The following is a 24481-nucleotide window of genomic DNA, read 5'->3' as shown; positions in this document are numbered from 1 at the left end:
TAGTGTGGCTGAGCGAGCGGTGTACTACTATTCCCAGCAGACACAGAACAGTAAACAGAATGCTATATAGTGTGGCTGAGCGAGCGGTGTACCACTATTCCCAGCAGACACAGAACAGTAAACAGAATGCTATATAGTGTGGCTGAGCGAGCGGTGTACCACTATTCCCAGCAGACACAGAACAGTAAACAGAATGCTATATAGTGTGGCTGAGCGAGCGGTGTACCACTATTCCCAGCAGACACAGAACAGTGAACAGAATGCTATATAATGTGGCTGAGCGAGGTACACAGAGTGGCAGTAAACAGAATGCTATATAGTGTGGCTGAGCGAGTGGTGTACCACTATTCCCAGCAGACACAGAACAGTAAACAGAATGCTATATAGTGTGGCTGAGCGAGCGGTGTACCACTATTCCCAGCAGACACAGAACAGTGAACAGAATGCTTTATAATGTGGCTGAGCGAGGTACACAGAGTGGCAGTAAACAGAATGCTATATAGTGTGGCTGAGCGAGCGGTGTACTACTATTCCCAGCAGACACAGAACAGTAAACAGAATGCTATATAGTGTGGCTGAGCGAGCGGTGTACCACTATTCCCAGCAGACACAGAACAGTAAACAGAATGCTATATAGTGTGGCTGAGCGAGCGGTGTACCACTATTCCCAGCAGACACAGAACAGTGAACAGAATGCTATATAGTGTGGCTGAGCGAGCGGTGTACCACTATTCCCAGCAGACACAGAACAGTAAACAGAATGCTATATAGTGTGGCTGAGCGAGCGGTGTACCACTATTCCCAGCAGACACAGAACAGTAAACAGAATGCTATATAGTGTGGCTGAGCGAGCGGTGTACCACTATTCCCAGCAGACACAGAACAGTAAACAGAATGCTATATAGTGTGGCTGAGCGAGCAGTGTACCACTATTCCCAGCAGACACAGAACAGTGAACAGAATGCTATATAATGTGGCTGAGCGAGGTACACAGAGTGGCAGTAAACAGAATGCTATATAGTGTGGCTGAGCGAGCGGTGTACTACTGTTCCCAGCAGCGACACAATGACAGGGGGGACCCTGGCTAGCGTGGCTGGAGCGCGAACTACCCTGCCTGCCTACCCAAAGCTAAACCCACAGACAAATGGCGGAGATATGACGTGGTTCGGGTATTTATTTACCCGAACCACGTGACAGTTCGGCCAATCAGAGCGCGTTCGGGTCCGAACCACGTGACCCGTTCGGCCAATCACAGCGCTAGCCGAACGTTCGGGGAACGTTCGGCCATGCGCTCTTAGTTTGGCCATGTGGCCGAACGGTTTGGCCGAGCACCGTCAGGTGTTCGGCCGAACTCGAACATCACCCGAACAGGGTGATGTTCTGCAGAACCCGAACAGTGGCGAACACTGTTCGCCCAACACTACCTGTTACCTCCTTTCAACCAAAAAGATAGCTGCCATCATGAAATCAAACATTTGCCTGTTCTTTTAACCTGCTGAGCGGTCTGGACGAGCTCAGCTCGTCCAACACCGCCAGAGGCTGCCGCTCAGGCCCTGCTGGGCCGATTTTAATGAAATAAAAAGCAGCACACGCAGCCGGCACTTTGCCAGCCGCGTGTGCTGCCTGATCGCCGCTGCAGCGCGGCGATCCGCCGTGTGCAGCGGCGAAAGAGGGTCCCCCCAGCCGCCCGAGCCCAGCGTAGCCGGAACAAACAGTTCCGGCCAGCGCTAAGGGCTGGATCGGAGGCGGCTGACGTCAAGACGTCGGCTGACGTCCATGACGTCACTCCGCTCGTCGCCATGGCGACGAGGTAAGCGAAACACGGAAGGCCGCTTATTGCGGCCTTCCGTGTTAATTCTGGCCGCCGGAGGCGATCGGAAGAACGCCTCCGGAGCGCTCTCTAGTGGGCTTTCATGCAGCCAACTTTCAGTTGGCTGCATGGAATAGCTTTTTTTTTATTTAAAAAAAACCCTCCCGCAGCCACCCTGGCGGGTTTTATCAGAACGCCAGGGTGGTTAAAACAGTGTGGGTAAGATATTATATTACCTATCTATTTTAATTAACATAACTAATGTAACTTAATGACAGTATGTTTGTTTAGGCTGCAGTTCCTCTTCAAGATGGCCATACACTTATCGATTTGCAGCAGATTTCAGAATCAGATAGATTCATGTTAGATCGAAATCCATTATTGCTCCATTCGATCCAATGCAACCTTATGGGCAACGATCTGCTGACAACAGCCGATCGACCTATATTTTCCATATAGACCGATCAAGCAAATCGATCGAAATTGGCCGGATGTTTCCTGCTGCATCGATTTCTAGCCGATTCGATCAGAGCGGTCGAATCGTCTGTCGATCGATGGCTGAAATCGACCAGTGTATGGGCCCCTTTAGTAAGACATTCTTTGGAGTCCCTTTTTTGTTTCCTAGTAAAGTAAGAGTTAAAAAAAAAACTTTGAGTTGTTATCTATGCAAAAGAGCTTGTCGATTTCAGTCAGTTTCCTGAAGCGTAAATAGAGGCTAAAATAGCTGAGAAACCGTTAGATAAGGCTTCTAATATGGTTTAATCGTAGTAGTAGTAGTTCAAAAGGTCATTACTTCTTTTTCAGTTCAAAAAGGGCAGCGTGTAGATTCTAAACAGCAACTGTGACAGTCTGAAGCAATCTTAAAAATTAAAAACTGAAAATAACATCTCCTTTCCATGTTACTGTTTTTCTATATATCATCTGCACTACACATAGAATTCATTATCTCATAAGTTTTCACTTCAGGTTTTCTATCTCTAAGTGTCTGGAAGGACTGTATACTGTGGGGTGGTGGTAAAAAATTAGGATTAGGCATTAGAAAGGGGATTACTTTAGGATGTAAAGTTTGAATTATGCATAAGAAAGGAGAAAAGGATGTTCTGTTGGGGGTGGGGCTATGGAGGGAGCTGGACATAAGGACACATGGTGAGTGTCCATCCAGCCCCCAAATTGCTGCAAAATTGCTTTGAAAAGAGATACAAAAGTGATTTTGCAGCGCTACTATCCTTTGCATTGAAACACAAACATGCCCAAAATGCTGCATATGCAAAGCATCTTTTGAAATTTCCAGCGATTGTCAGAAATAAAAAAACTTGGCCAAACGCGCTCTAGTGCGTCCCATCCCTACCCTAACTTTGTACAGAAGGCAGGAGACTGTGCAGCGTAATGGGGCCTATACATGGTACAATTTTTTTTCATCCAATCTTACCATTTCTATGTAATAAGGGAACTGTCTAAATTATCCTTTCAGTATATTCACTTAATTTACCCTAAGGCTGCTTACACACCAAGACGTTACAGGCGCACGTTAGTGCGCCTGTAACGCTCCCCCAACGCACAGCAATGTAACACAAGTGGGCTGTTCACACAGCCCACGTTGCGTTACATGTAATGCTGCACGTTCGGTGCAAAGTGCAGCATGCTACGGCGTTGGAGCGGCTATAGCCGTGTTAGACTGTTTGCACATGCGCAGTGGGGGGCGGAGAGGAGGCGGGGAGAGCCAGCTACAGTAGCCGCGCACATGGCTACTTAATATTCACTGCACTGGCGGCAGCTGATTGGCCGGCGGGACCACGTGATGGGGAGTGTCTCGCTCCGCATCACGTGGTCCCGCTGGCCAATCAGCGCCACTCTGGGAGACATTATAGGAATCGAGCCGCCTAACGCGGCTCACTCTACCGTCGGCTCTTGCAGCACCATACGTTGTGTTAGGTGCACGTTATGCGACCTTAACGTGGCACCTAACACAACGTCTTGGTGTGCAAGAAGCCTTATACTACATAAAAATGGTAAGAGTGGATGAAAAAAAATGTACCATGTATGGGCACCATTAGGCTGGGCAGTCTGGTAGAAAGGGACTCTGTACTGTAAGGTAAGTAGGCTGAGTGGCAGGATTGATTATATGGTTATTTTGCTTTAAACTTTCTGCCGTTATAGTTTGTATTTTTTTCTGTAAATAGTGTTGTAAATAAAAATCACATTGGTGAGAACACCTTCAAAAGCCTGCTACCATAAGCACAGATTACATGTGATGAAGGAGGCAAACCTGTAGAGTAGGTCTTGTACAAGGCACTGTATTAAAATCATATTGCAAATGCAACAACAGCAGCAGTGCATGGACCAACTGGTGTAGAAGCCACACCAAACTAATGTCATAGGCCAACACCTGTTGCAGAAACTCCAGAGTGTGAAACTCCACCTGTGCACAGTACATTTTTCAGATAAACAAAGCATCCTCTATACAGGGGCGTAGCAATAGGGGTTGCAGAGGTAGCGACCGCATCGGGGCCCTTGGGTCACAGGGGGCCCTCCCTCAAGCACAATATTAGCTCTTTATTGGTCCTGTGCTGGTAATATTTACTTGTATAGATGCTTAAAATGGTAGTAATCATTAACAAACTGTTCCCCATCCCCTACTTGCACCTCTGACACTGTGGAAATCCTTGTCAGGTTTTGGTGCGCCGTATCAATTGTTATGTATGGAGTGCTCTGGGGGGCCCATATAAAACCTGCCCCGGGGCCCATAGCTCCTTAGCTATGCCACTGCCTCTATATAGTACTACTACATGATTTACGCTAACTGAAAAATAAAGCATGTGCTTAACCACTTCAGCCTACAGTGCTGTTTCACCTTGTGCAGCCGAGCAACTTTCACCTCCCATTAATTCAACAATAACTTTATCACTAGTTATCACACCGAAATTATCTATATCTTGTTTTTTCCGCCACCATTTAGGCTTTCTTTGGGGGGTACATTTTGCTAAGAATTATTTTATTCTAAATCCATTTTAACAGGAAGATTAAGAAAGAAATGGAAAAAAAATCATTATTTCTCAGTTTTTGGCCATTATAGTTTAAAATTAATACATGCTACCGTAATTAAAACCCATGTATTTTATTTGTCAATTTGTTCTGGTTATTACACCATTACAATTATGTTCCTATCACAATGTATGGCGGCGATATTTTATTTGGAAATAAAGGTGCATTTTTACAGTTTTGCATCCATCACTTATAACAAGCCCATAATAACAGTAATATACCTTACTACATACATATTAGAAAAGTTTAGTCCCTAAGGTAGCTATTTATGTAATTTTATTTATTTTTTTTACAAAAGTTTTTTGTAGCTATTGGGGAGTGTAGGAGGTAAAAATGCATTATCTGGAAATCTTTATTTCCTGATGTAATTTTACTATATGGCCACAAGATGCCCTCGGGGCTTTATTCTGCACACGTAGTATTACTACACAAGCGGAAGTAAAGCGTGGCTGGGACAGAATGGGATTTATGAAAGACGGAGCCGTCTCGCTGACGGTGTCGGTCTTTCATACGGAGACTTAGATCAATGAATGGAAACTGTGTTCCCATTAAATGATCTCTGGGCTAGCAGAAGGCGGTTGGAGCGCGGGTGATTGCTCGCCTGGCGCAGCGGCAGCAAGGCAGGCTATCTGGACGGATATATCCGTCCAGATAGACCTAAAGCTGGCCATACACTGGCCCGATTTGCCGCCGTTTCGACAGCAGATTCGATCACTGGGATCGAATCTGCTGCCAATCGTTCGCGCTACACGCCGAATTTGGATCCATTTTGTCCGATCCCGTCGATAGCTCCGTGCGGAAAATTACCGTCGATCGCCCGCGGGTAAGGAGCGCGTCGCTAGCGGCGTTCGAGTGCCCGACGACCGACGCAATAGAGCGGCAATACATTACCTGCTCCACCGGCGCGACTATCCCTGGTCACCGCTGCTCCGTGTCCGTGCTGGTCTCCGGCATGCTTCAGTTCCTCCTGCCTGGCAGGAAGTTTAAACAGTAGAGGGCGCTCTACTGTTTAAACTTCCTGCCGGGCAGGAAGAAGTAAAGCATGCTGGACCTGGAGACCAGAGCGGAGACTGAGCAGCGATGACCTGGGACTGGAGTCGCGCCGGCGGAGCAGGTAATGTATGCGGGCGGGGGGAGCGGCGGCAGCACCACCACAACAGATTGTGAACGGTTTCAGGCTGAAATCTGTTCACAATCTGTTTGCAGTAAAGGTAGTCAGATTCGATCAGAGAGGGATCTATCTGTTGGTCGAATCTGATGGCAAATCGACCAGTGTATGGCTACCTTAAGTGGTTAATGCTTATCAAATGCAAATCTGTAAATCTTTTTCTAGATTCAAGGAGACTGGTTACTCTCATCAAAGCAGATATTGTGGCATCTGTGGAAGTAAAGATAAAATGGCAGTATTATGTGTGTATAGTTATACTCAGGAATATATACTATCAGTGGTGGCTTTTCTAACAGCTTCTGCCATCCATTTTCTTTGTACACTTCATCTAAATCGATTGAGCAGGGATTGTTTCAGTTGTTCAGTCAAGTGGGAATCACTGAAGAAATCCTTAGGGTTCAAGGAATTCCATTCATGTAATGGAGTTGGACAAGTTGCATAAGGCAACTTTGCAATTTTTACATTGATAAATGTTATTTTATTATTTTTTACACTACTTGCCTACACAGTGCTTTACAGAGTAATGTAGCCCTGTCTACTTTACTTAATAGAGACTCAGGTTCCCTGGGCTCAGAAAAGACGTTTCTGAAACATGTTTATATATTTTATTCTTTGTATGCTACAGTGTTAAATTGCATTTTTGCATGCTGCTATAAACAGTGTTTTTTTGTCTGAGGATTATAAGATCACGGCCATCCAATATGGTCTCCAGCCTGGTCCATTTTATGTAGAGATTTCTCCAGACTCTCTGAGGGCCAGTGCACACCAAAAAGCGCTAGCATAATTGCAAATGCTCAGCGCTTTTTGATGTGATTTTTCTAGGCTATTCTAGGCATGTACCTAGCAATTTTGTAATCATGCCTAGCAATTTTTGGAGCGTTTTGGTGTAGCGTTTTTTATTTTTTTTACAGTAGAGCTGTAACTGAACAGCTTATGTAACAAAAACACTGATGTAGCGCTTTTCAGAGCGATTCTCCACTTTCCTATACTTAACATCGAGGCTGAATCGCCTCAGAAATCAGCAGACATGCTGCCGGACCCGCGTTTGCGTTTGGGAGAAAATCACATCACTCTGGTGTGATCCAACCCATTCAAATACACTGGCCAAGCGCTTTTCAAAGCGCTGGCATTTTTAAAAGTGCTCAGAAGCACTCTTGGTGTGCACCAGCCCAGATTCTGTTAAAATATAAACTAGACTGACTGTTGTAGTCCTTAGCTGTATACATCTAGGTGGTAAAAAAGAATAGGGATGGCCTTAACCACCTTAGCGGTATGGACGAGCTCAGCTCGTCCATTACCGCCAGAGGGTGCTGCTCAGGCCCTGCTGGGCCGATTTTGATCAAATAAAGTGCAGCACACGCAGCCGGCACTTTGCCAGCCGCGTGTGCTGCCTGATCGCCGCCGTTCTGCGGCGATCCGCCGCGAGCAGCGGTGAAAGAGGGTCCCCCCAGCCGCCTGAGCCCTGCGCAGCCGGAACAAATAGTTCCGGCCAGCGCTAAGGGCTGGATCGAAGGCGGCTGACGTCAGGACATCGGCTGACGTCCATGACGTCCCTCCGCTCGTCGCCATGGCGACGAAGTAAGCAAAACACGGAAGGCCGCTCATTGCGGCCTTCCGTGTTACTTTTGGCCGCCGGAGGCGATCAGAAGAACGCCTCCGGAGCGCCCTCTAGTGGGCTTTCATGCAGCCAACTTTCAGTTGGCTACATGAAATAGTTTTTTTTTAATTTAAAAAAAACCCTCCCGCAGCCGCCCTGGCGATCTTAATAGAACGCCAGGGTGGTTAAAGAGACTTTGTAACAAAATGTTCAGCCTTATTTCTTCTATCCTATAAGTTCCTTTACCAGTTCTAATGTGGTCTGTCTTAAAGAGAACCTGTACTGAGTAAAAATATTTAAAATAAACACATGAGGTAACTTCAAATGAACATTACATAGTTACCTTGCCATCAGCACCTCTCAGAAGCTCACCATTTTCTTCTGACAATAATCCCTTCCAGTTCTGACAACATTTTGTCAGATCTGAAATATATCAGTTGCTGTCAGTAAAATATCAGTTGCTGTCAGTTATAGCTGAGAGGAAAACTGATGTACCAGGTAATGTCCATGTTTCCCTATGGCTCAAGTGGGCGATGTTACAGTTTAACTGTGTGTTGACCAGAAAGCTGTTATGGGCAATGGGCATTTTCAAAATGGAGAACGGAAAATTCCCTTGATCACAGTGAACAACCAGGACGCGGGACAGGAGAAAGACACTGAGGAGTAGACTACATGGAAGGTAAGTATGACTTGTGTATGCTTATTTTGACTTTTCATTTTCAGTTCAGGTTTTCTTTAAGGTGGCCATACACTGGTCGATTTGCCATCAGATTCAACCAACAGATAGATCCCTCTCTGATCGAATCTGATCAGAGAGTGATAGTATCGCTGCCTTTACTGCAAACAGATTGTGAATCGATTTCAGCATGAAACCGATCACAATCTGAGGGGAAGCTACCGCCCCCCGCATACATTACCTGCTCTGGCCGGCGCGAGTCCCCCACCCCACCCCCCCCCCCCCCCCCCGTCACCGCTGTCTCCGCTGGGTTCCGGACCAGCAGACTTCCCTTCTTTCTGTCCGGGGAAGTTTAAACAGTAGAGGGCGCTGTACTATTGCCGCTGCACTGCGTTGGTCGTCGAGCATTCGAATGCTGCTATCGACGCGCTCCCGACCCGCCGGCCATCGAGCAAAATCTTCCGCACGGACGGCTCGACATGAATCGACGGGAACGTTTGATTTCAGATGGAAATCAATCGTTTGCGTTTGTGTTTATGCAGCGATTTCACAGCAGATTCACAGTGATCGAATCTGCTGTATATCAGCGGGAAAATCTTTTACTGCAGCCTTTCCTAGTTGCACAGTGGCTGTATTATCTCTGTTATATAATCTAATCTTCTTTCCCTTGTCAGCTTTGTCGGCTCAGGCTGGAATGTGCTGCTCTGCTTGTGATAGGAATAAGCTATACACACCCTCTCCACGCCCCCTCCAGGCTCTGTATGAGTGACAGACTGAGCTTCTCTCAGCCTATCACATGCTGGTTAGCAGCCATGTCTTTTGTTTGTAAACACTGCCAAAAACTGGCAATTACAAGCCAGGATTGCATCAGGGAGTGGCAGAAACAGCACAGAGGGGCCCAGGAGAACATAATGAATAGAATGGTATGCTTTTTATTGTAAGAATTTTAGAGTACAGATTATCTTTAAGGGGAGGGGGTACACATTTGAACCAACCAATTTTCTGCAATTGTATTGTTATACAATATCTGGATACTCTTCCTCCAGATGGTTTTGCTTGTTTTAGCTGTATCTTTCCTTTGTATGCTCTTTTTTTCTCAATTAAAACAAATAGCACTTACCTTAAAAAAAAAGTCTATAAATATTGAATTCTTTGCAATTTTCACATTGAGAAAGGTTATTCTCAAATTTTTACACTACTTGCCTATACAGTGCTTTTTATTACCCATTTTTGTTACTGTATCTTGGTTTTCTACAAATATACTCTGAATCGTTGGGAGATGTTCCATCTGAAGTTTTTGTTTTTTTACTTTAAGAATCATAAAAATGTTCCACTTTACTTTGTTGCCCTGTGCACTTGTTTTACACAAAACATTAACATTTCTCAATTTCAAAATTTATTTTTTATAGGGTTTAAAACAGTTGTAAATCATTGCATTATGTTTTTCTTTTCTTAAAATGAGGTTCTACAATTAGCAACAGTACAAAAGTATATTTGTTTAATTAAAAAAATTTAAATTACCCAGTTTACCTTCCAAAAACGGCAAGTAAATACAATCCCCAGTTCAAACCCTAGTCAGGGCACTATCTGCATGGTTTTTGTATGTTCTCCCTGTGTCTGCATGGGTAGGAACTTCAGTTTTCTTATGCATGCCAAAAACATACAGATACGTTGAATGGCTTCCCCCTAAAAATACATTTGGCCATATCGTATGATGGATTTATGACTATGATAGGACTAATCTTGTGAGTAGTGTTTGTGTTTGAATTTGGCAATATGTGTTTCGGAACCCAAACAAACGCATTCAGCAGGGCAGGGTACCTCCTCCTTCTAAGCTAGAAGGAGGAAGTATCGGAGTTAAATGAAATGCAGCTGTTCCATGCTGAAATGTTGCTGAATGCGTGTGTTCGGGTTCAGAACCATACTATTTGCGAGCCCTTCTGAGAGACAGTTAGTGATAAGACTATATACACAGTAAAAGTGCTGCGGAAAATGGCAGTGCTATAGAAATACTAAATAACAATAATAATGTGCATAAGCCTACCTAAAGATGAACTGTAACCAAGTATTGAACTTCATCCCAATCAGTAGCTGATACCCCCTTTCCCATGACAAATATTTACCCTTTTGGTCTGTATGGCTGATATTGTGGTGAAGCCCCTCCCACGGTGTGATGTCAGGACCTAGGTCCTGACAGTTTCCTGTCTGTGAACCTTGTTGCATTGTGGGAAATAACAGCTTTTTCTAACTGCCAAACAACCCGTATCTCCCCCTGTACATATGTATATCTATAAAAAAGCAACCTTTTAGCCTATCGCGTGGGTGGGTGTGGTTATAGATAATGGCAGCTGGAGGTGTCTGCTTTTTTTGTTTGTTTTTTTGTCTGCTAGCAATAAAGATGATTACGTGCAGGATGATTGTGGATCAAATAAAATGATCAAATTGCATGGCGAATATAAATAATTTATTGATCTCTCTTCTATTTTTTTTACTCCTCACTTTCCGATAAATGTATTAATTTTTTCGCCTTTTTGCTAAAGGTCTTCTTTAAAATGACAAAACTGCTTATTCATCAGTCATTTATGTTACATTTTTATTATTATTTTTTTTTATGGAAATAAGAACTAGAGTTACACTTTAACTATGGGCAGGTATAGTCAGCATGTCAGTAGTCATAGGATATTCCATGTTTGCAGTTTGATTTCCGTGTCTGATGAGCACAAAGAGAATGCTGGTAGGTTACAGCTGACAAGCATGTTGTATTTTTCTGCAGTAATTCTGGGGCATAAAAAACACACACTATCTTCCCTGTGTTATGGTTAGAAACACATTATTATTATTTTTTTCCTGTTCATCAGTTTGTGTTAAGGTTAGGAGTAAGTTTATTTTCTGTACATCAGTTTACACATTACATTGCTGTGTGACTGCTGAAGACACATTCTGTATGACATTGGGTGTCACTTTTCAGAATCAGCGTTCTCGGCAGCCGAGCAGCGTTCAGGTGCATGTTCATGTGTCACATGCTCACCGCAAGCTAGATTAATAGGGACTTGTGTGTGGAATTTCTATCCTGTTATTGTTCTCCCTCCGCATTTGATGGCTGAGTTAATTCTCTTTAGTTTTGTCATGCTCCGCAGCACACATTGCCAGGCTATGATAAGCTTTACAAGGAGGAGAAGTAAAAACACAATGTCCATCAAAGTCCTAACCTTGCATTTTAAATGTTCTGCTGACCTGATGTGCTTTCCCCAAAGCCTGAGAGGATTCCTTTCTATGAAAAAAAAATAGCAAAACAAAAAAAAAAGGTTCAATATGTCCTAAAGCTATCGGTTTTGAGTTAAACTGGGTGAAGTAGAAATATTTTACTCATCAGCTTTGCAGTCACAGAGTTTGCTTCAGCTAGAACAAAACTGCTGAGGCATTTAGAGAAAATTAACCCCCCATCCTGGCAGCCAGATGTGACTGGTTTCTGATGAATGCACATGAGTGGGCTGAAAAACCAAGAGACTGTGAAATTCCTGTCAGGTCTGTACAGTGCAGAATGGGCTATTGACTGCTTTCTATATTTCCCTCCATCATTCTTCTTGAACACTGCCATTAATTTCCTCTCCTGCTCTGACTTGTGTTTTTTTTTCAACCCCCTCCTCCTTCTCCTACTCCTCTTCTTATTTTATTTATTTATTTTTAGATCTCGGTACTGCAGAGCAGGATGCACCGGGCTCTGGTGGAGTTCTTCAAACAGCGAGGCCTGTATAACCAGGCTGGGCTGGCCCGCTTCCAGGCAGCCTCTCAGGAGAATGCTCAGAAAATATTAGCCGTGCAGGTAGGTGATTGTAAGGAAGTTGGAAAGACCATTGTGATCTAGATTGAAAAGCAAATGATGGGTGGTGTGATGAAGCCTCTAAACCATATCCCATCAGGGTTTCATCAATTTTTAACCTCCTTAATAAACTGAAATTGCATGAAGGATGACTCCAAAAGCGTGCATATCTGTGCAGGCTGATGCTACTTCACCTTCAGATTTATTCGGCCCAGTCTTCCTCTCTCTGTGTATTTCATATCTAACAGCACTTCCTCTATTAACCAGTTCATTACTGGCTGCAATTGCTGATAAATGTGTGACCAGTGTGATCTTTAGTGCTAGTGCTTTCTCTTATTTATTTATTTATTTCAGATAATTTTACGAGTGGCCAAAAATGATTCTGATACAACGTAGCCGTGTACACCACTCATGTTCTACTCCTTGTACACACAGTGAAATCTGTCAATCACAAAACAAATGAATATGCATGCATATGAAGAACTCACAGCGCAGGTCACAGGCATTCGTTGTAAAGGCCACATTGTGATGTAGCTTGCCGCTCTGCAGTTCACCACATATGTGACATTCACAGAGTGGCCACTGCGGTCCGGTATAATGGCGTGCAGCATCCCCTGTGCACTGCATTCAGTGTGTTAGCACAAAATGTATATGTGAACAGTGACAGTGAAGCATGCTTTTCATTGACACAATGCACGGATAACATGCGGCATGACTTTCCTGTTGCGTTGCATTCCTGCTGTTACAGGGAACACAAAGCAATGCCCACTATGAACCAAGCTATAGGGTCCTTTTACACTATATCAGATGCTTTCAGTTATAACTGAAAGGACAACTGACTTTTAAAGTAATGTCCATGTGTTCCTATGGCTCAGTTCACACTATGCACATTTTAACTGAAAGTTTTTTCACAATGCACTGCTTTGGAAAGTTAAAACGCATCAGTTTTCAGTGTAAAAGAAGCCTTACTGTCTAACACCACGGAAATGTAAGAAAAAATGAACCATTGGATACATACAACAACTAGAAACAAAAAGTTTTGGTTTTGCATATTTTCTTGTTAATTCTCTCTTCGTATTGGTTTTTCACCTTATCTATATGAGATCTTCAATGCACCCAACAAGCAAAGCAGTATTAAAAAAAAGAGTGAGTAATGCAGTACTGAAGTTAGGCTTTTGATTGGACCATACCAAAAAAGTGTTATTTTATAGACAAAGTAAGAAGTAGGCAGGGAGGGATAACTCATGAGAAGTTTTGTGAATCAGTTTTGTGAACCATGCTATATAAACAATGCATGTACCCACAATGGAAAACGTATCTGAATGGACAAAAAGCTAGTGAATGAGACGACCTGAGGATTTGCATTGGACAAGAGGCCCTCACCTTCATGGGATAACCAGCAGGGTAACCCGCAATGAGGATCCCCTGTCTCTCTTCACCTACCAGTCAAGCTAAAAGCAAAAATGTTGATTTGATTCAAGCTAACAATCTGTGTGAGGTGCTCTCAGGACAGGGCAATAAGTCACACAAACATTAAAAGTTTGTACTGTGTGTAGCTATTTCCAGCTTTCCCTTAGCTCACATCCTATTATTTTATATGAAAGCCATGTCTTTCCTATATGTCTCAAAATACAGTAATATCAGCCTCCGCTTTACATAACCAGATACAACAGGGGTCCTTAGACTCAAACTTCATAAAATCTAGTAAAACAATGAGTAGTTTTGGGGAAGCAGGGACAGCAAATTTCAAGATGTCATTGGTACTGTATGCAAGTGCCTATTAGTTCAGACTTTAAGCTTCCGTGTGTAATTTAACCGCATTTTGCATGAAATGTCTGCTGAGTGTAAAAGGAAACAGAAGATTAGGCCTGTTTTCACTAGGGCTGAATTGCTCCATTCACCCAGATAGAGATGGCTCGAACCTCCGATTTTCGGTTTGCGAACCTCGAACTCGAACTTCCGAAGAAGTTCGCGAACCTGCAAACTTTTCGAACCGCAATAGACTTCAATGGGCAGGCGAACTTGAAAAACTACAAACACTGTTTCTGGCCACAAAAGTGATGGAAAAGACGTTTCAAGGGGTCTAACACCTGGAGGGTGGCATGGCGGAGTGGGATACATGCCAAAAGTCCCGGGGAAAATTACGGATTTGACGCACAGCAGGGTTCTAATCCCTAAAAGGCAGAAATCACATTGCATTGCTAAAACTGGAGGCCTAAAGTGCTTGAAAACATCCTTGCGCGTGTATACATGGATCAGCAGTTAGTGTAAGTAGTGTACTGCTTCACACTGACAGACCAAACTCACTGTGTAACGCACCACAAACAGCTGTTTGTGTAGTTATGGCTGTGCTGGACTGGTGCGCACGATGGTGAGAGTGCAGGCGATGGCGGTTTTCAAGCCCATATGGTCGGGCTGAGGTAGCTCAATGACAGAATAACTGTCCACAATGAAGCAACCTTATTATCTTGGGTCAGGTGTGCCCCCCAACACACTCATATAGCTGGTCATTGCTTCATTGTGATACGCAAGCCCCTTCACCACGGTAAGGTAATGATCACGAAGGGGAATTAACACATGTACATGCCTTTTGTTTTGTTGTTGCAGCTGTAGTGCAGCCAGAAAAATTAGGCATGTACAAGCACCAGAAAAAAATGTATTATAATGTTTGGTAGCAGCCGCTGCTAGCAGCAGCGGCCATAAAAATTCAGGAATCCACCTGGAGTCCTGGACCCTGTTGGTGGTGGCGGAGAAGGTGTGCAGTCACACAGGTGCAGTGAGAAGGTATGCAGTGACTGCTGGTGGTATAATACAGTGTGCAGTTACACAGGTGCAGTGAAAAGGTATGCACTGACTTCTGCTATAATACAATTGTGCAGTCACACAGGTGCAGGGAAAAGGTATGCAGTGGCTGCTGCTATAATACAATTGTGCAGTCACACAGGTGCAGGGAAAAGGTATGCAGTGACTGCTGCTATAATACAATTGTGCAGTCACACAGGTGCAGGGAAAAGGTATGCACTGACTGCTGCTATAATACAATTATGCAGTCACACAGGTGCGGGGAAAAGGTATGCACTGACTTGTGCTGGTGGTATAATACAAAGTACAGTCACACAGAGGCAGTGAAAGGTATGCACTGAATGTGCTGGGCCTGGCACAGTACAGCAGTTAACAAGGGCCAGCTGCGACAGACAGGGCTGTATATGCAGTGTCAGTGGCACACACACACACACACACACACACACACACACACACACACACACACACACACACACACACATCAGAAGAACATTAGCTCTCAAAAGAGCTGTTTTGGGGTGTTTTTCATCAACAAATATCAGCAAGGAGCAAGCTAACAGACCTCCTAACTATCGCTTTCCCTATCTCGCCAATGTCTCTTCCTTCTCTCACTAATACAGCAGCACACAGAGTGAGAACATGGTCGACGCTGCTGCCTTTTATAAGGGGGGAGGGCTCCAGGAGGGAGAGCAGCCTGATTGGCTGCCATGTGTATGCTGACTGTGATGTAGAGGGTCAAAGTTTAGCCCAATGATGTACTATAGGGGGCAGGTCGAACTCGCTAAGTGTTCGCTGTTCACAGCAAACTCGAACCAGCTAAGTTTGCACGAACAAGTTCTCTGGCGAACCATTTGGGCTATCTCTATTCCCATCCCAGACACAAAAAGGGTACTGAAATGAGATTCTATTGAAATCAATAGGCTGCATCTGAATCATGTGTAGGGAAAAAATGGTGTCAGCCACATTTTTGTTGCAATCGCACCTGAATCCCCATTGCAATGGATTCTGATTCGCATCTGCACAGATGCACTCCAGTGGATGGTCTATGAGAATTGTGAGATAAGGGAGTGCCTTGTGAATCAGAGGAACACTTGTAATCACAGAGTACAGCTAAAATCCCACATGGAGCATTTACATCTGCCCAGTGTGATGTCAGCTTAAAGAGGTACTGTAACATCAAAGACAACTCATTGCCAGCAGATAGCCATACCTAATTTATGGGGGAAACCCCAGTATTTCCTCATATAAAGCCAGCATTTTGCTGGAATTTCACCTTTAAATGCTAAGCCACGCCCCCTCCATGAGTTTCCTCCGCGGATGTATAAATTAGTTGTGCGCACTGCCCCCTGGGTAGTGACATCACCAGCAGTAGTTGGGAGAGGAAAAAAAACTGTTGTCCTCACCGTCATCAAGGAAGGACATGTGCAGTTGTGCACGAGGGGAGGCAGAAGCAGCCGATGTTGCAGCCTCAGCTGCTGTGACAGATCTTCCTCCTCTCTGCCCCCCTGAATCTGCGCTGCCACTCTCAGCTCCACGTCCTGCAGATCAGCTGGTATGTGTAAGGAACTTCATCGGAGCTGGAAGCCCTGTGCTTTCAGCACACACTTCCTACAGCTCTCCTGCAATCTCTGTGTTATCTCTGTCCCATCTGCCTGCATCTCCGGTGAACTCACATGGCAGGCAGAGCAGAGATAGAGCTACTGAAATGGAGGGCTGTAGAAAGAGCTGATAAGGGAGGACTTCCAGCTGGGATGAAGTGAGTAAAACAAGCTGATATGGGAGAGGTGGGGGCTGCAAGGCTGCACAGCTACCCATAGTAAACAACACATTCTGACAAATGCAGGCTTCTGCTTGTTTGTTTCCCCTTCTGCAGTCATTTGTCTGTGGGTGTTGACCTCTCCCTTTGTAAAGACATACCTTTAGCACAATCCTCCTCCTCCCCAACCCCCTACACTACAGGGGGTCCACTCAGCACTGTAAATATTCTGTCCAGAAAAAAAGTCTTTTTCTTCAGTCTTGAAAGACTGACAACTAATGCTAGGTACACATGATGCAATTATCTGCCAGATTTACAGTCATCGATTATTTCTGACATGTCTGATCGGATTTCTGATGGATTTCCAATAGAAGTAAATGGGAAATTGATCAGAAATCAGATTGGACATGTTGGAAATAATCGATCCGACAGAAAAATCTGTCAGAAAATTGCAACGTGTGTACCTAGCATTAACCAGCTGGGCGGTATGGACGAGCTCAGCTCGTCCATCACCGCCGGAGGCTGCCGCTCAGGCCCTGCTGGGCCGATTTGCGCCAAATAAAGAGCAGCACACGCAGCCGGCACTTTGCCAGCCGCGTGTGCTGCCCGATCGCCGCCGCTCTGCGGCGATTCGCCGCGAGCAGCGGCGAAAGAGGGTCCCCCCAGCCGCCTGAGCCCTGCGCAGCCGGAACAAAAAGTTCCGGCCAGCGCTAAGGGCTGGATCGGAGGCGTCTGACGTCAGGACGTCGGATGACGTCCATGACGTCACTCCGCTCGTCGCTATGGCGACGGTGTAAGCAAAACAAGGAAGGCCGCTCATTGCGGCCTTCCTTGTTTATTCTGGGCGCCGGAGGCGATCGGAAGAACGCCTCCGGAGCGCCCTCTAGTGGGCTTTCATGCAGCCAACTTTCAGTTGGCTGCATGAAATAGTTTTTTTTTAATTTAAAAAAAACCCTCCCGCAGCCTCCCTGGCGATCTTATCAGAACGCCAGGGTGGTTAAGGTAGCCATATCGCTTAGAGAGGGTTTTGTCTCTTGGTCGAATCTGCCCATCATTGCTAGCGATATGGCTACCTTAATGCTAGGTACACATCTGTCAGCTGCCTATACACCACAGAGCGATTTCCGATCGATTTCTGCATGAAATCTTGGGAATTGGCCGAGCCCACCTTGTCCACCGCCTCTCCACTGTACATATGTATGTGTGTGTGTAATGTGTAAATGTGCATTTATACATTACCTGTCCTGTGTTGCAGTGCCCGTGCATTTTCCAACACTCTTCTGCTTGCCGCATAGCACGCCAGCGTGGTTTATGCAGCTAATAGAAGAGCAGCAGAAGACAGGCGGGCACCCGCAACACAGGACAGGTAATGTGTAAACGCGCACTTACATATTACGTACATACACATTGTGGGAACAGCGCCGGGGTTTCATCGCATTCGTCGCTCTTGCAAAATTTCGTAATTTCATGTCTTCTACAGAAACAAAGTTATTTGAATTAACAAAATGGACATAATTTCATTTCTCAGGCCCGGGGCACACCAAAACCCGCTAGCAGATCCGCAAAATGCTAGCAGATTTTTAAACGCTTTTTTTTATTTTTCTGAGGCATTTTGCGGATTGCTGCTGCGGATTTCAGTGTAGTACATTTCATATATTGTTACAGTAAAGCTGTTACTGAACAGCTTCTGTAACAAAACCGCCTGGCAAACTGCTCTGATCTGCTGTTTTTCAGAGCGGTTTGCGTTTGTCCTATACTTAACATTGAGGCAGAAACGTCTCCGCAATCCAAAAAATGCCTCACCCCGGGAGAATTAGTTTCTGCAAAACGCCTCCCACTGTGGTGTGCACACCCCTATTGAAATGCATTACCCTAGCGTATCCGCAGCTGCAAGCTGCTGCAGAAACACTCAAAAAGCCGCTCGGTGTGCCCCAGCCCTAATAGTAATTATGCACATTTAGGTAATGACTAAACTCAGGAAAGACACTCATCGATTGCAATTAATGATAATGCAAAGGACCCTACACGTGCTGTCGCTTTAAATGTATCAGGAGGCTCTATCTGCAGCCACTTCTAAGACGTGCTCTTTGGCCCAGTGCACACCAAAAACCGCTAGCAGGGGTATGTGTGCCCCTGCTAAAACGCCGCTATAGAGCGGCTTAACGGGGGTCCCTGTCCCCCCAAACCCCCTCCGTGCAGCGGGGGAGCGCTTCCTGGTTGGGGCAGGGCTAACCGCCGCAGCCCTGCGCCACGCGCGTCTGTCAGCGCGTATCTCCGCCTCTCCCCCGCCCCTCTCAGTCTTCCTTCACTGAGAGGGGCGGGGGAGAGGCGGCGATGCGCCGCTGATAGACGCACTGGGAGGCAGGGCTGCAGCCGTTAGCCCTGCCTCCAGGAAGAAGATTACCAGCGACCATTTTACGACCAACTTTTGCGGGGGGTGGGTTGGGGGTGAAGGGACCCCCGTTAAGCCGCGGGATAGCGGCGTTTTAGCAGGGGCACACGTGCCCCTGCTATATATAAGACCTGAAGCGAGATTTAGTCTCGCTTCAGTGTCTCTTTAAAAAGGCTCATGAACCGCTCTGGTGTGCACCAGCCCTTTGTCAAGGTGCATTTAGTGATCATGACACTTGGTTTTGCAATATCTGATGATGCAAAGGTCCCTGCAAGTGCTGTCGCTTTAAATGTATCAGGAGGCTCTGGACTGGAACACAATTTCAAGAACTGAAGGATTTTCGTGTTAAACACAAAATTCTGATTTGCTTGTGTTAAGTAAATGATCCTACTTATGAAAAATCTATTGTAATTACAAAATTCCCCATAGACGCGAAATTTCATGTAATTTTGTGAAATTTGCAAAATTTCTATTATGGCCATAATCTTAATTTCGCGAATTACGCGACATTTCGCGTAAACGTAATTAGGTCATTGCGCTCCTCACTATTCTCCATTCATTTACCCTGCTACAATTACTTTACTAAAACTGCTTTACAACAACCATTCAATTTTGTTTGTATATACAAACTACTTTTAGCCTCCTTCAGCTAGTTCTCTAACTGCACTTCTCTCTCCACACATGCATTGGGCACCTTCAGATGACATCAGTCAGTAAAAAAAGGTGGTTACAACCTTCACTGTATAACAGTTACAACTACTGGAATAAAGAAAAAAATAACGGTTACTCTGCCAGGAGTAAAAATGGTTCGTCCCAGGCATTTTTACTGGACATCGCTGAGAGGATTTTTTTTCTGTTTACAGTTCCTCTTTAAGTTAGTTTATCAGTTTGTAAGTGGCTGAATAGAGCACAGTGTTAACATACCAGCGTTTGTACACGTGGAGAGGATATGATGGGGAGATTGTGATCAGCGATGAAGGAGGAACATAGAGCAATTCTGTTCAGCTTCCAGTAGTACCAATTCATGGTATTTCTGCCTGACATATTAAATAGTTTTCCTTATGTATTCCAGTAAGTCCCATGTGTAAGCCATTACAAAGTGATTTAATAGAAAAGGGTAAATAGTGATAGTTAAGACAGCACTGTCAACAGTAAAAAAAAAAGAAAAAAAAAAGTCTTCAATTTCCAATTCATGACTATGAAATGCAGCTTATAAAGCAGCAATATTCGTATAGCTCCTTTCTCAAGCTAATTCCACAAATGTTTTCAAAAACACGTACACTTTTTAACTTCACCACAAACAGCAAATAGTCAATCATGTTTCAGAACACATATTTTTTTGATTGCCCCAATGTACAGTACACCTTAGCAAACTAAAATATATCTAACATAAAATAAGCCATGTGCCATATAATAAGTGCAGTTATCAAGTCCCCTACAGGATGAAGATAAGAAAAAGAATTGCAGCTGCAAAGTAGGAGTGTGGTTTCAAGAAGAGCCAATTACCAGGTGTAATTTAACGGTATTTCAATAGAACAACATAAAACACACAAATACAAATCACCAGTATATTGAGGGGTATTCACTAAAAAATGGTAACATGTGCAAAGATTTTACTTGACATGATGCAAACTAGGTAAAACCATAAAACTACTCCCATAATGTAGCTTGGGTAACGCACGTGATACATACAACGCAGGCATTGCCAACGTAACGTGTTTGTGTAGCACCCTGTAAAATTTGTGTGCACTGTATGCACATGTTAGTTTTATTTTTTTTAAGTGAATAGACTCCACTGTGAGAATTACTGTAACATATTTAGCAGGATTCATACGTCTCTCTGAAACCATTAACCATATTAATTTATTCAAATGTATTTGTAGATAGATAGTAGAAAGGAGGGCCTTCCTGTGCTTTGATGATATGGATTAATGAAACCTCCTTGTGCTTCTTGTAGGGTTTCTGTGCAGCAGCATAAGGTTATCAATCAGTAGGGATTACCAACAGTGACATCACCAGATCTTCATCAAACTTCAGAAAGTTCTGTAAAATTTCAGTGAACCAATTTTGCGAACATACATGCAAGTCAATTGCGCTGACTCCTGTGGTTAATAGCAAAGTCCCCACGCATGCTATCATCACCTAATTTGCTCTCTATGTTAGAGACAATAGTGGGAACAAGTCAAAAATAATTTCTAAAAAAAACCATGACATTTTTAATAAAATTGATTTTAAAGTTACAATAGAAAAAATGGAAGTTAAATGATAGATAAAGTATCCTTACGCATGGGTTTTGCGACTATACATAGATCACTGGCAAAGCCAGTGAATTTGAATTTGCCACTTGGGTTTCCTGATAGTCAATACACCGACCGATGTAATTTTTGCATTTTAAAGGATCCCATTGGTTAGTGTAATGACCAATAAGAAACCGTGGCTGCCGGCTTTCCCTTTCTAGTATTGTGGCAGTGAGGACTCGGACTCTGCAATCAAGATAACAGAAGGAAGAAGGCAGAAGAAATTTAGATTAAAAGAGGAGAGAGAAATACACCAATAAAAATGATGTAAGAAGATAGATGTATACAGAAGAAGGTGACATCAGAAGAAAGAAGTATACAGAAGAAAGTAAACCGATTAAAAAAAATGGTCCCTAATGTTTATTTCTTAACTATTTATTCTAAATAGTCAAGGGGTCAATAATGACCCCTATGCCTATTTACCTGATAAGGGGTCACTAAAGACCCTCTATTCCTATTTACTTAATACGGGGTTAGACATCTGAGGGTCCCCTTAATATTAAAGAGGGCTCCCAGATTTACGACCACTAATTTATAGAGATGGGGATAAGAACCTCATCCTAGACATGGACAAGGTATTTTGGGGAGAGGAGGAAGCGGCTTTGCAGCCACCGTCTTCCAGAGCTCCCCATATCATGGAGCATACAGAATGGTATAGCTCAGTACATGGAGCACCATGAGGTCTAGTCTCCAAATTCTGGCTCTACCAGCCTGCATGGTCGACACAAGGTTACAGTCTTGGGGAAGGGGGTATCCGTCAATTTTTTTTTCCATTTATTTAGACACATTATTTGCCAGTTATCCTTATCCAGTAGTATCAAAACCATGGCATTTTCACCCAAAGTTTCCAGTTGATCATTACAAACAAGAAACCCTGAAAATAGATTCATCCAATTTACAAGCAGATTCAGGCCCAATTTGCTGTGAGACTAAAATTGATATTCCCTTATCCCTATTTATCCATACATCAAACCCAAATAATTTTCATTTTTACTGAAATAAATCCGTAGTTCACAATATTAAGGTTCTTAAATTAAGTTTCCATTGTTATTGTTGTGCTCTCATGACAGCCATGCATATGCTGTGCTCTGCAATCCTCTTTCAAGCATGTAACACCTTTACATTTGGTGCCATTGCTGCCTCATAGTTTGGAATGCGCTAGTCTTCTAGTGTTATTCAGTGATTGACAGGAAGGACGGGAGTCAAGGTGGGCCTTGTACATAAAATATGGAACAGACATCTGGAAATTACCAAAATAAATTTCCAGCTCAGTTTCTGAGCACAGAAATAAACCATTCAGCCTTACAGCGTATGAAATCCATGCAGTCCTTCAGATAGAAATATGTAGTATTGTAATTACCTGTTGTCTGACTCTGTTTGTATGAAATATAGAGGCTCCTTTAGCAAGACGTAGACCTTAATAGTTTTTGGATTCTGCTATAATGTATTTGATGCAAATTGAATGTTAAACAAGCCTTGTTGTTTGGCAGTCATTTGAAATGTGCCCCTATTATACAAATATACGTGTGTCTGAATTGTGGCACAATAGTGATTTAGTAAGTGAATACTGGAGGCTGCTGCTTAAAGAGTACAACCATCTTGACTGATGTTTTTGGCAAAGTTGATATGATAAGTCATATGGGCAGCACGGTGGCGTAGTGGTTAGCTCTCTCGCCTTGCAGCGCTGGGTCCCTGGTTCAAATCCCAGCCATGGCACTATCTGCAAAGAGTTTGTATGTTCTCTCCGTGTCTGCGTGGGTTTCCTCCGGGGCACTCCGGTTTCCTCCCACATTCCAAAAACATACGGATAAGTTAATTGGCTCCCCCTAAAAAATTGGCCCTAGACTACAGTACTTACATAATATAGACATATGGCAATGGTAGGGATTAGATTGTAAGCTCCTTTGAGGGACAGTTAGTGACAAGATATATATATATATATACTGTACAGCGCTGTGTAATATGTCGGCGCTATATAAATACTAAATAATAATAATAATAAGTCCATAAAATGATCACCTTTGAAAACAGAATTGATGAACTATTTTGTTGCGAGTAGCAGGGGCGTTGCTAGGCTCCTAGGAGATCTGGGGCACTTTTGGGCACTCTAGCTTAAAATGGGTGTGGCCATGCTGCAGAATGTGGGTGTGGTCATGGGTGCAGCCAAATTTACATGAACTTAACAGCTGTCTAAGTAGGCTTGCCCAGCAAAATGTTGGATGAAGCCCCCCTCTTCATTAATGCAAAAAAAAAAAAATGCAGCATATCACATAACTAGTCAGAGTTACTTAGCTTCTGTGCTTGCTGGTCTAGCTTTCTGCTAGATGGGCTGGCAGTTCCCCATAGCATTCCCTGACTTTCTAGTGGACCACCTCTCATGCTCCCAAGGCCTCCCATTCAGGCACCACAACTCCCAGCATGCCTCAATAGAAGAACCACAGCTCCCTACATGCCCCTATAAAGGCATCACAATGCCCAGCATGGCACTGCAGCACCCAGTATGCCCACATAGAGGCACCACAGCACCCAACATACCCCGGATTGATGCACCACAGCTTTGAGCATGTCCACCGTTGAGATACCACAGCTGACTCTGTCTGGGGGACATCCGGGGCACCAGGCTGGTCAGCTGACATTTTCCACAACTTTCATTGGTCCAGCAATTAGGGAGGTCCTGGAAAGGTCCTTGAGTATATATACTGCTGGCTGTTCACTTGTTTCTTGTCTGGCGTGCGATCACACATGTGGGAGCACCCAGATCCGTAGTCAGATCCGTAAGTGTGCCGGGACCAGCTGGAGCTGTAATCCTACACTTAGCTAGATTCTGTTGATAGCTAAAGTACTAGTTTGATTGTGATTATCTGTTATGACTTCCTGCTTGCCTGACTATCCTCCTGAACTCTGATCTTGTACCTCGATATTTCTGATACCCTGTTGCCGAACTCTGCCTGTACCTAGACTCCGCCTCTGCCTTATGATCTTGTACTTTGTCTGTCCGTGTGTGTACGACCTGGCTTGTCCGACCTCGAGAACCGACCTTACGCTTGGAGGCGGTTCCTCATCCTGTCAGTGACATCAACTCCTGAGTGTCACTCTCAGACTATCCTTCCTACTGTCAGTC

At 44.2% G+C, this 24481-nt stretch overlaps 1 protein-coding gene across 2 annotated transcripts in view; it reads left to right on the top strand.

Moving 5' to 3' along the window:
• The window catches only part of CCDC178 (coiled-coil domain containing 178), a 392130-nt gene that overhangs the window by 330064 nt on the left and 37585 nt on the right, over nt 1-24481 (top strand). For both annotated transcript variants that reach the window (XM_068237320.1, XM_068237319.1), the window contains one exon: nt 11982-12116. In XM_068237320.1, coding sequence (XP_068093421.1) covers nt 11982-12116 — 135 coding nt within the window. The remainder of the gene's footprint in view (nt 1-11981; nt 12117-24481) is intronic.

Source organism: Hyperolius riggenbachi, chromosome 5 (assembly GCF_040937935.1).
Source record: "Hyperolius riggenbachi isolate aHypRig1 chromosome 5, aHypRig1.pri, whole genome shotgun sequence".
NCBI classification, from domain to species: Eukaryota; Metazoa; Chordata; class Amphibia; order Anura; family Hyperoliidae; genus Hyperolius; species Hyperolius riggenbachi.
Note: the sequence above shows the minus strand (reverse complement) of the source record. Positions and strands in the feature narration are given on the sequence as shown.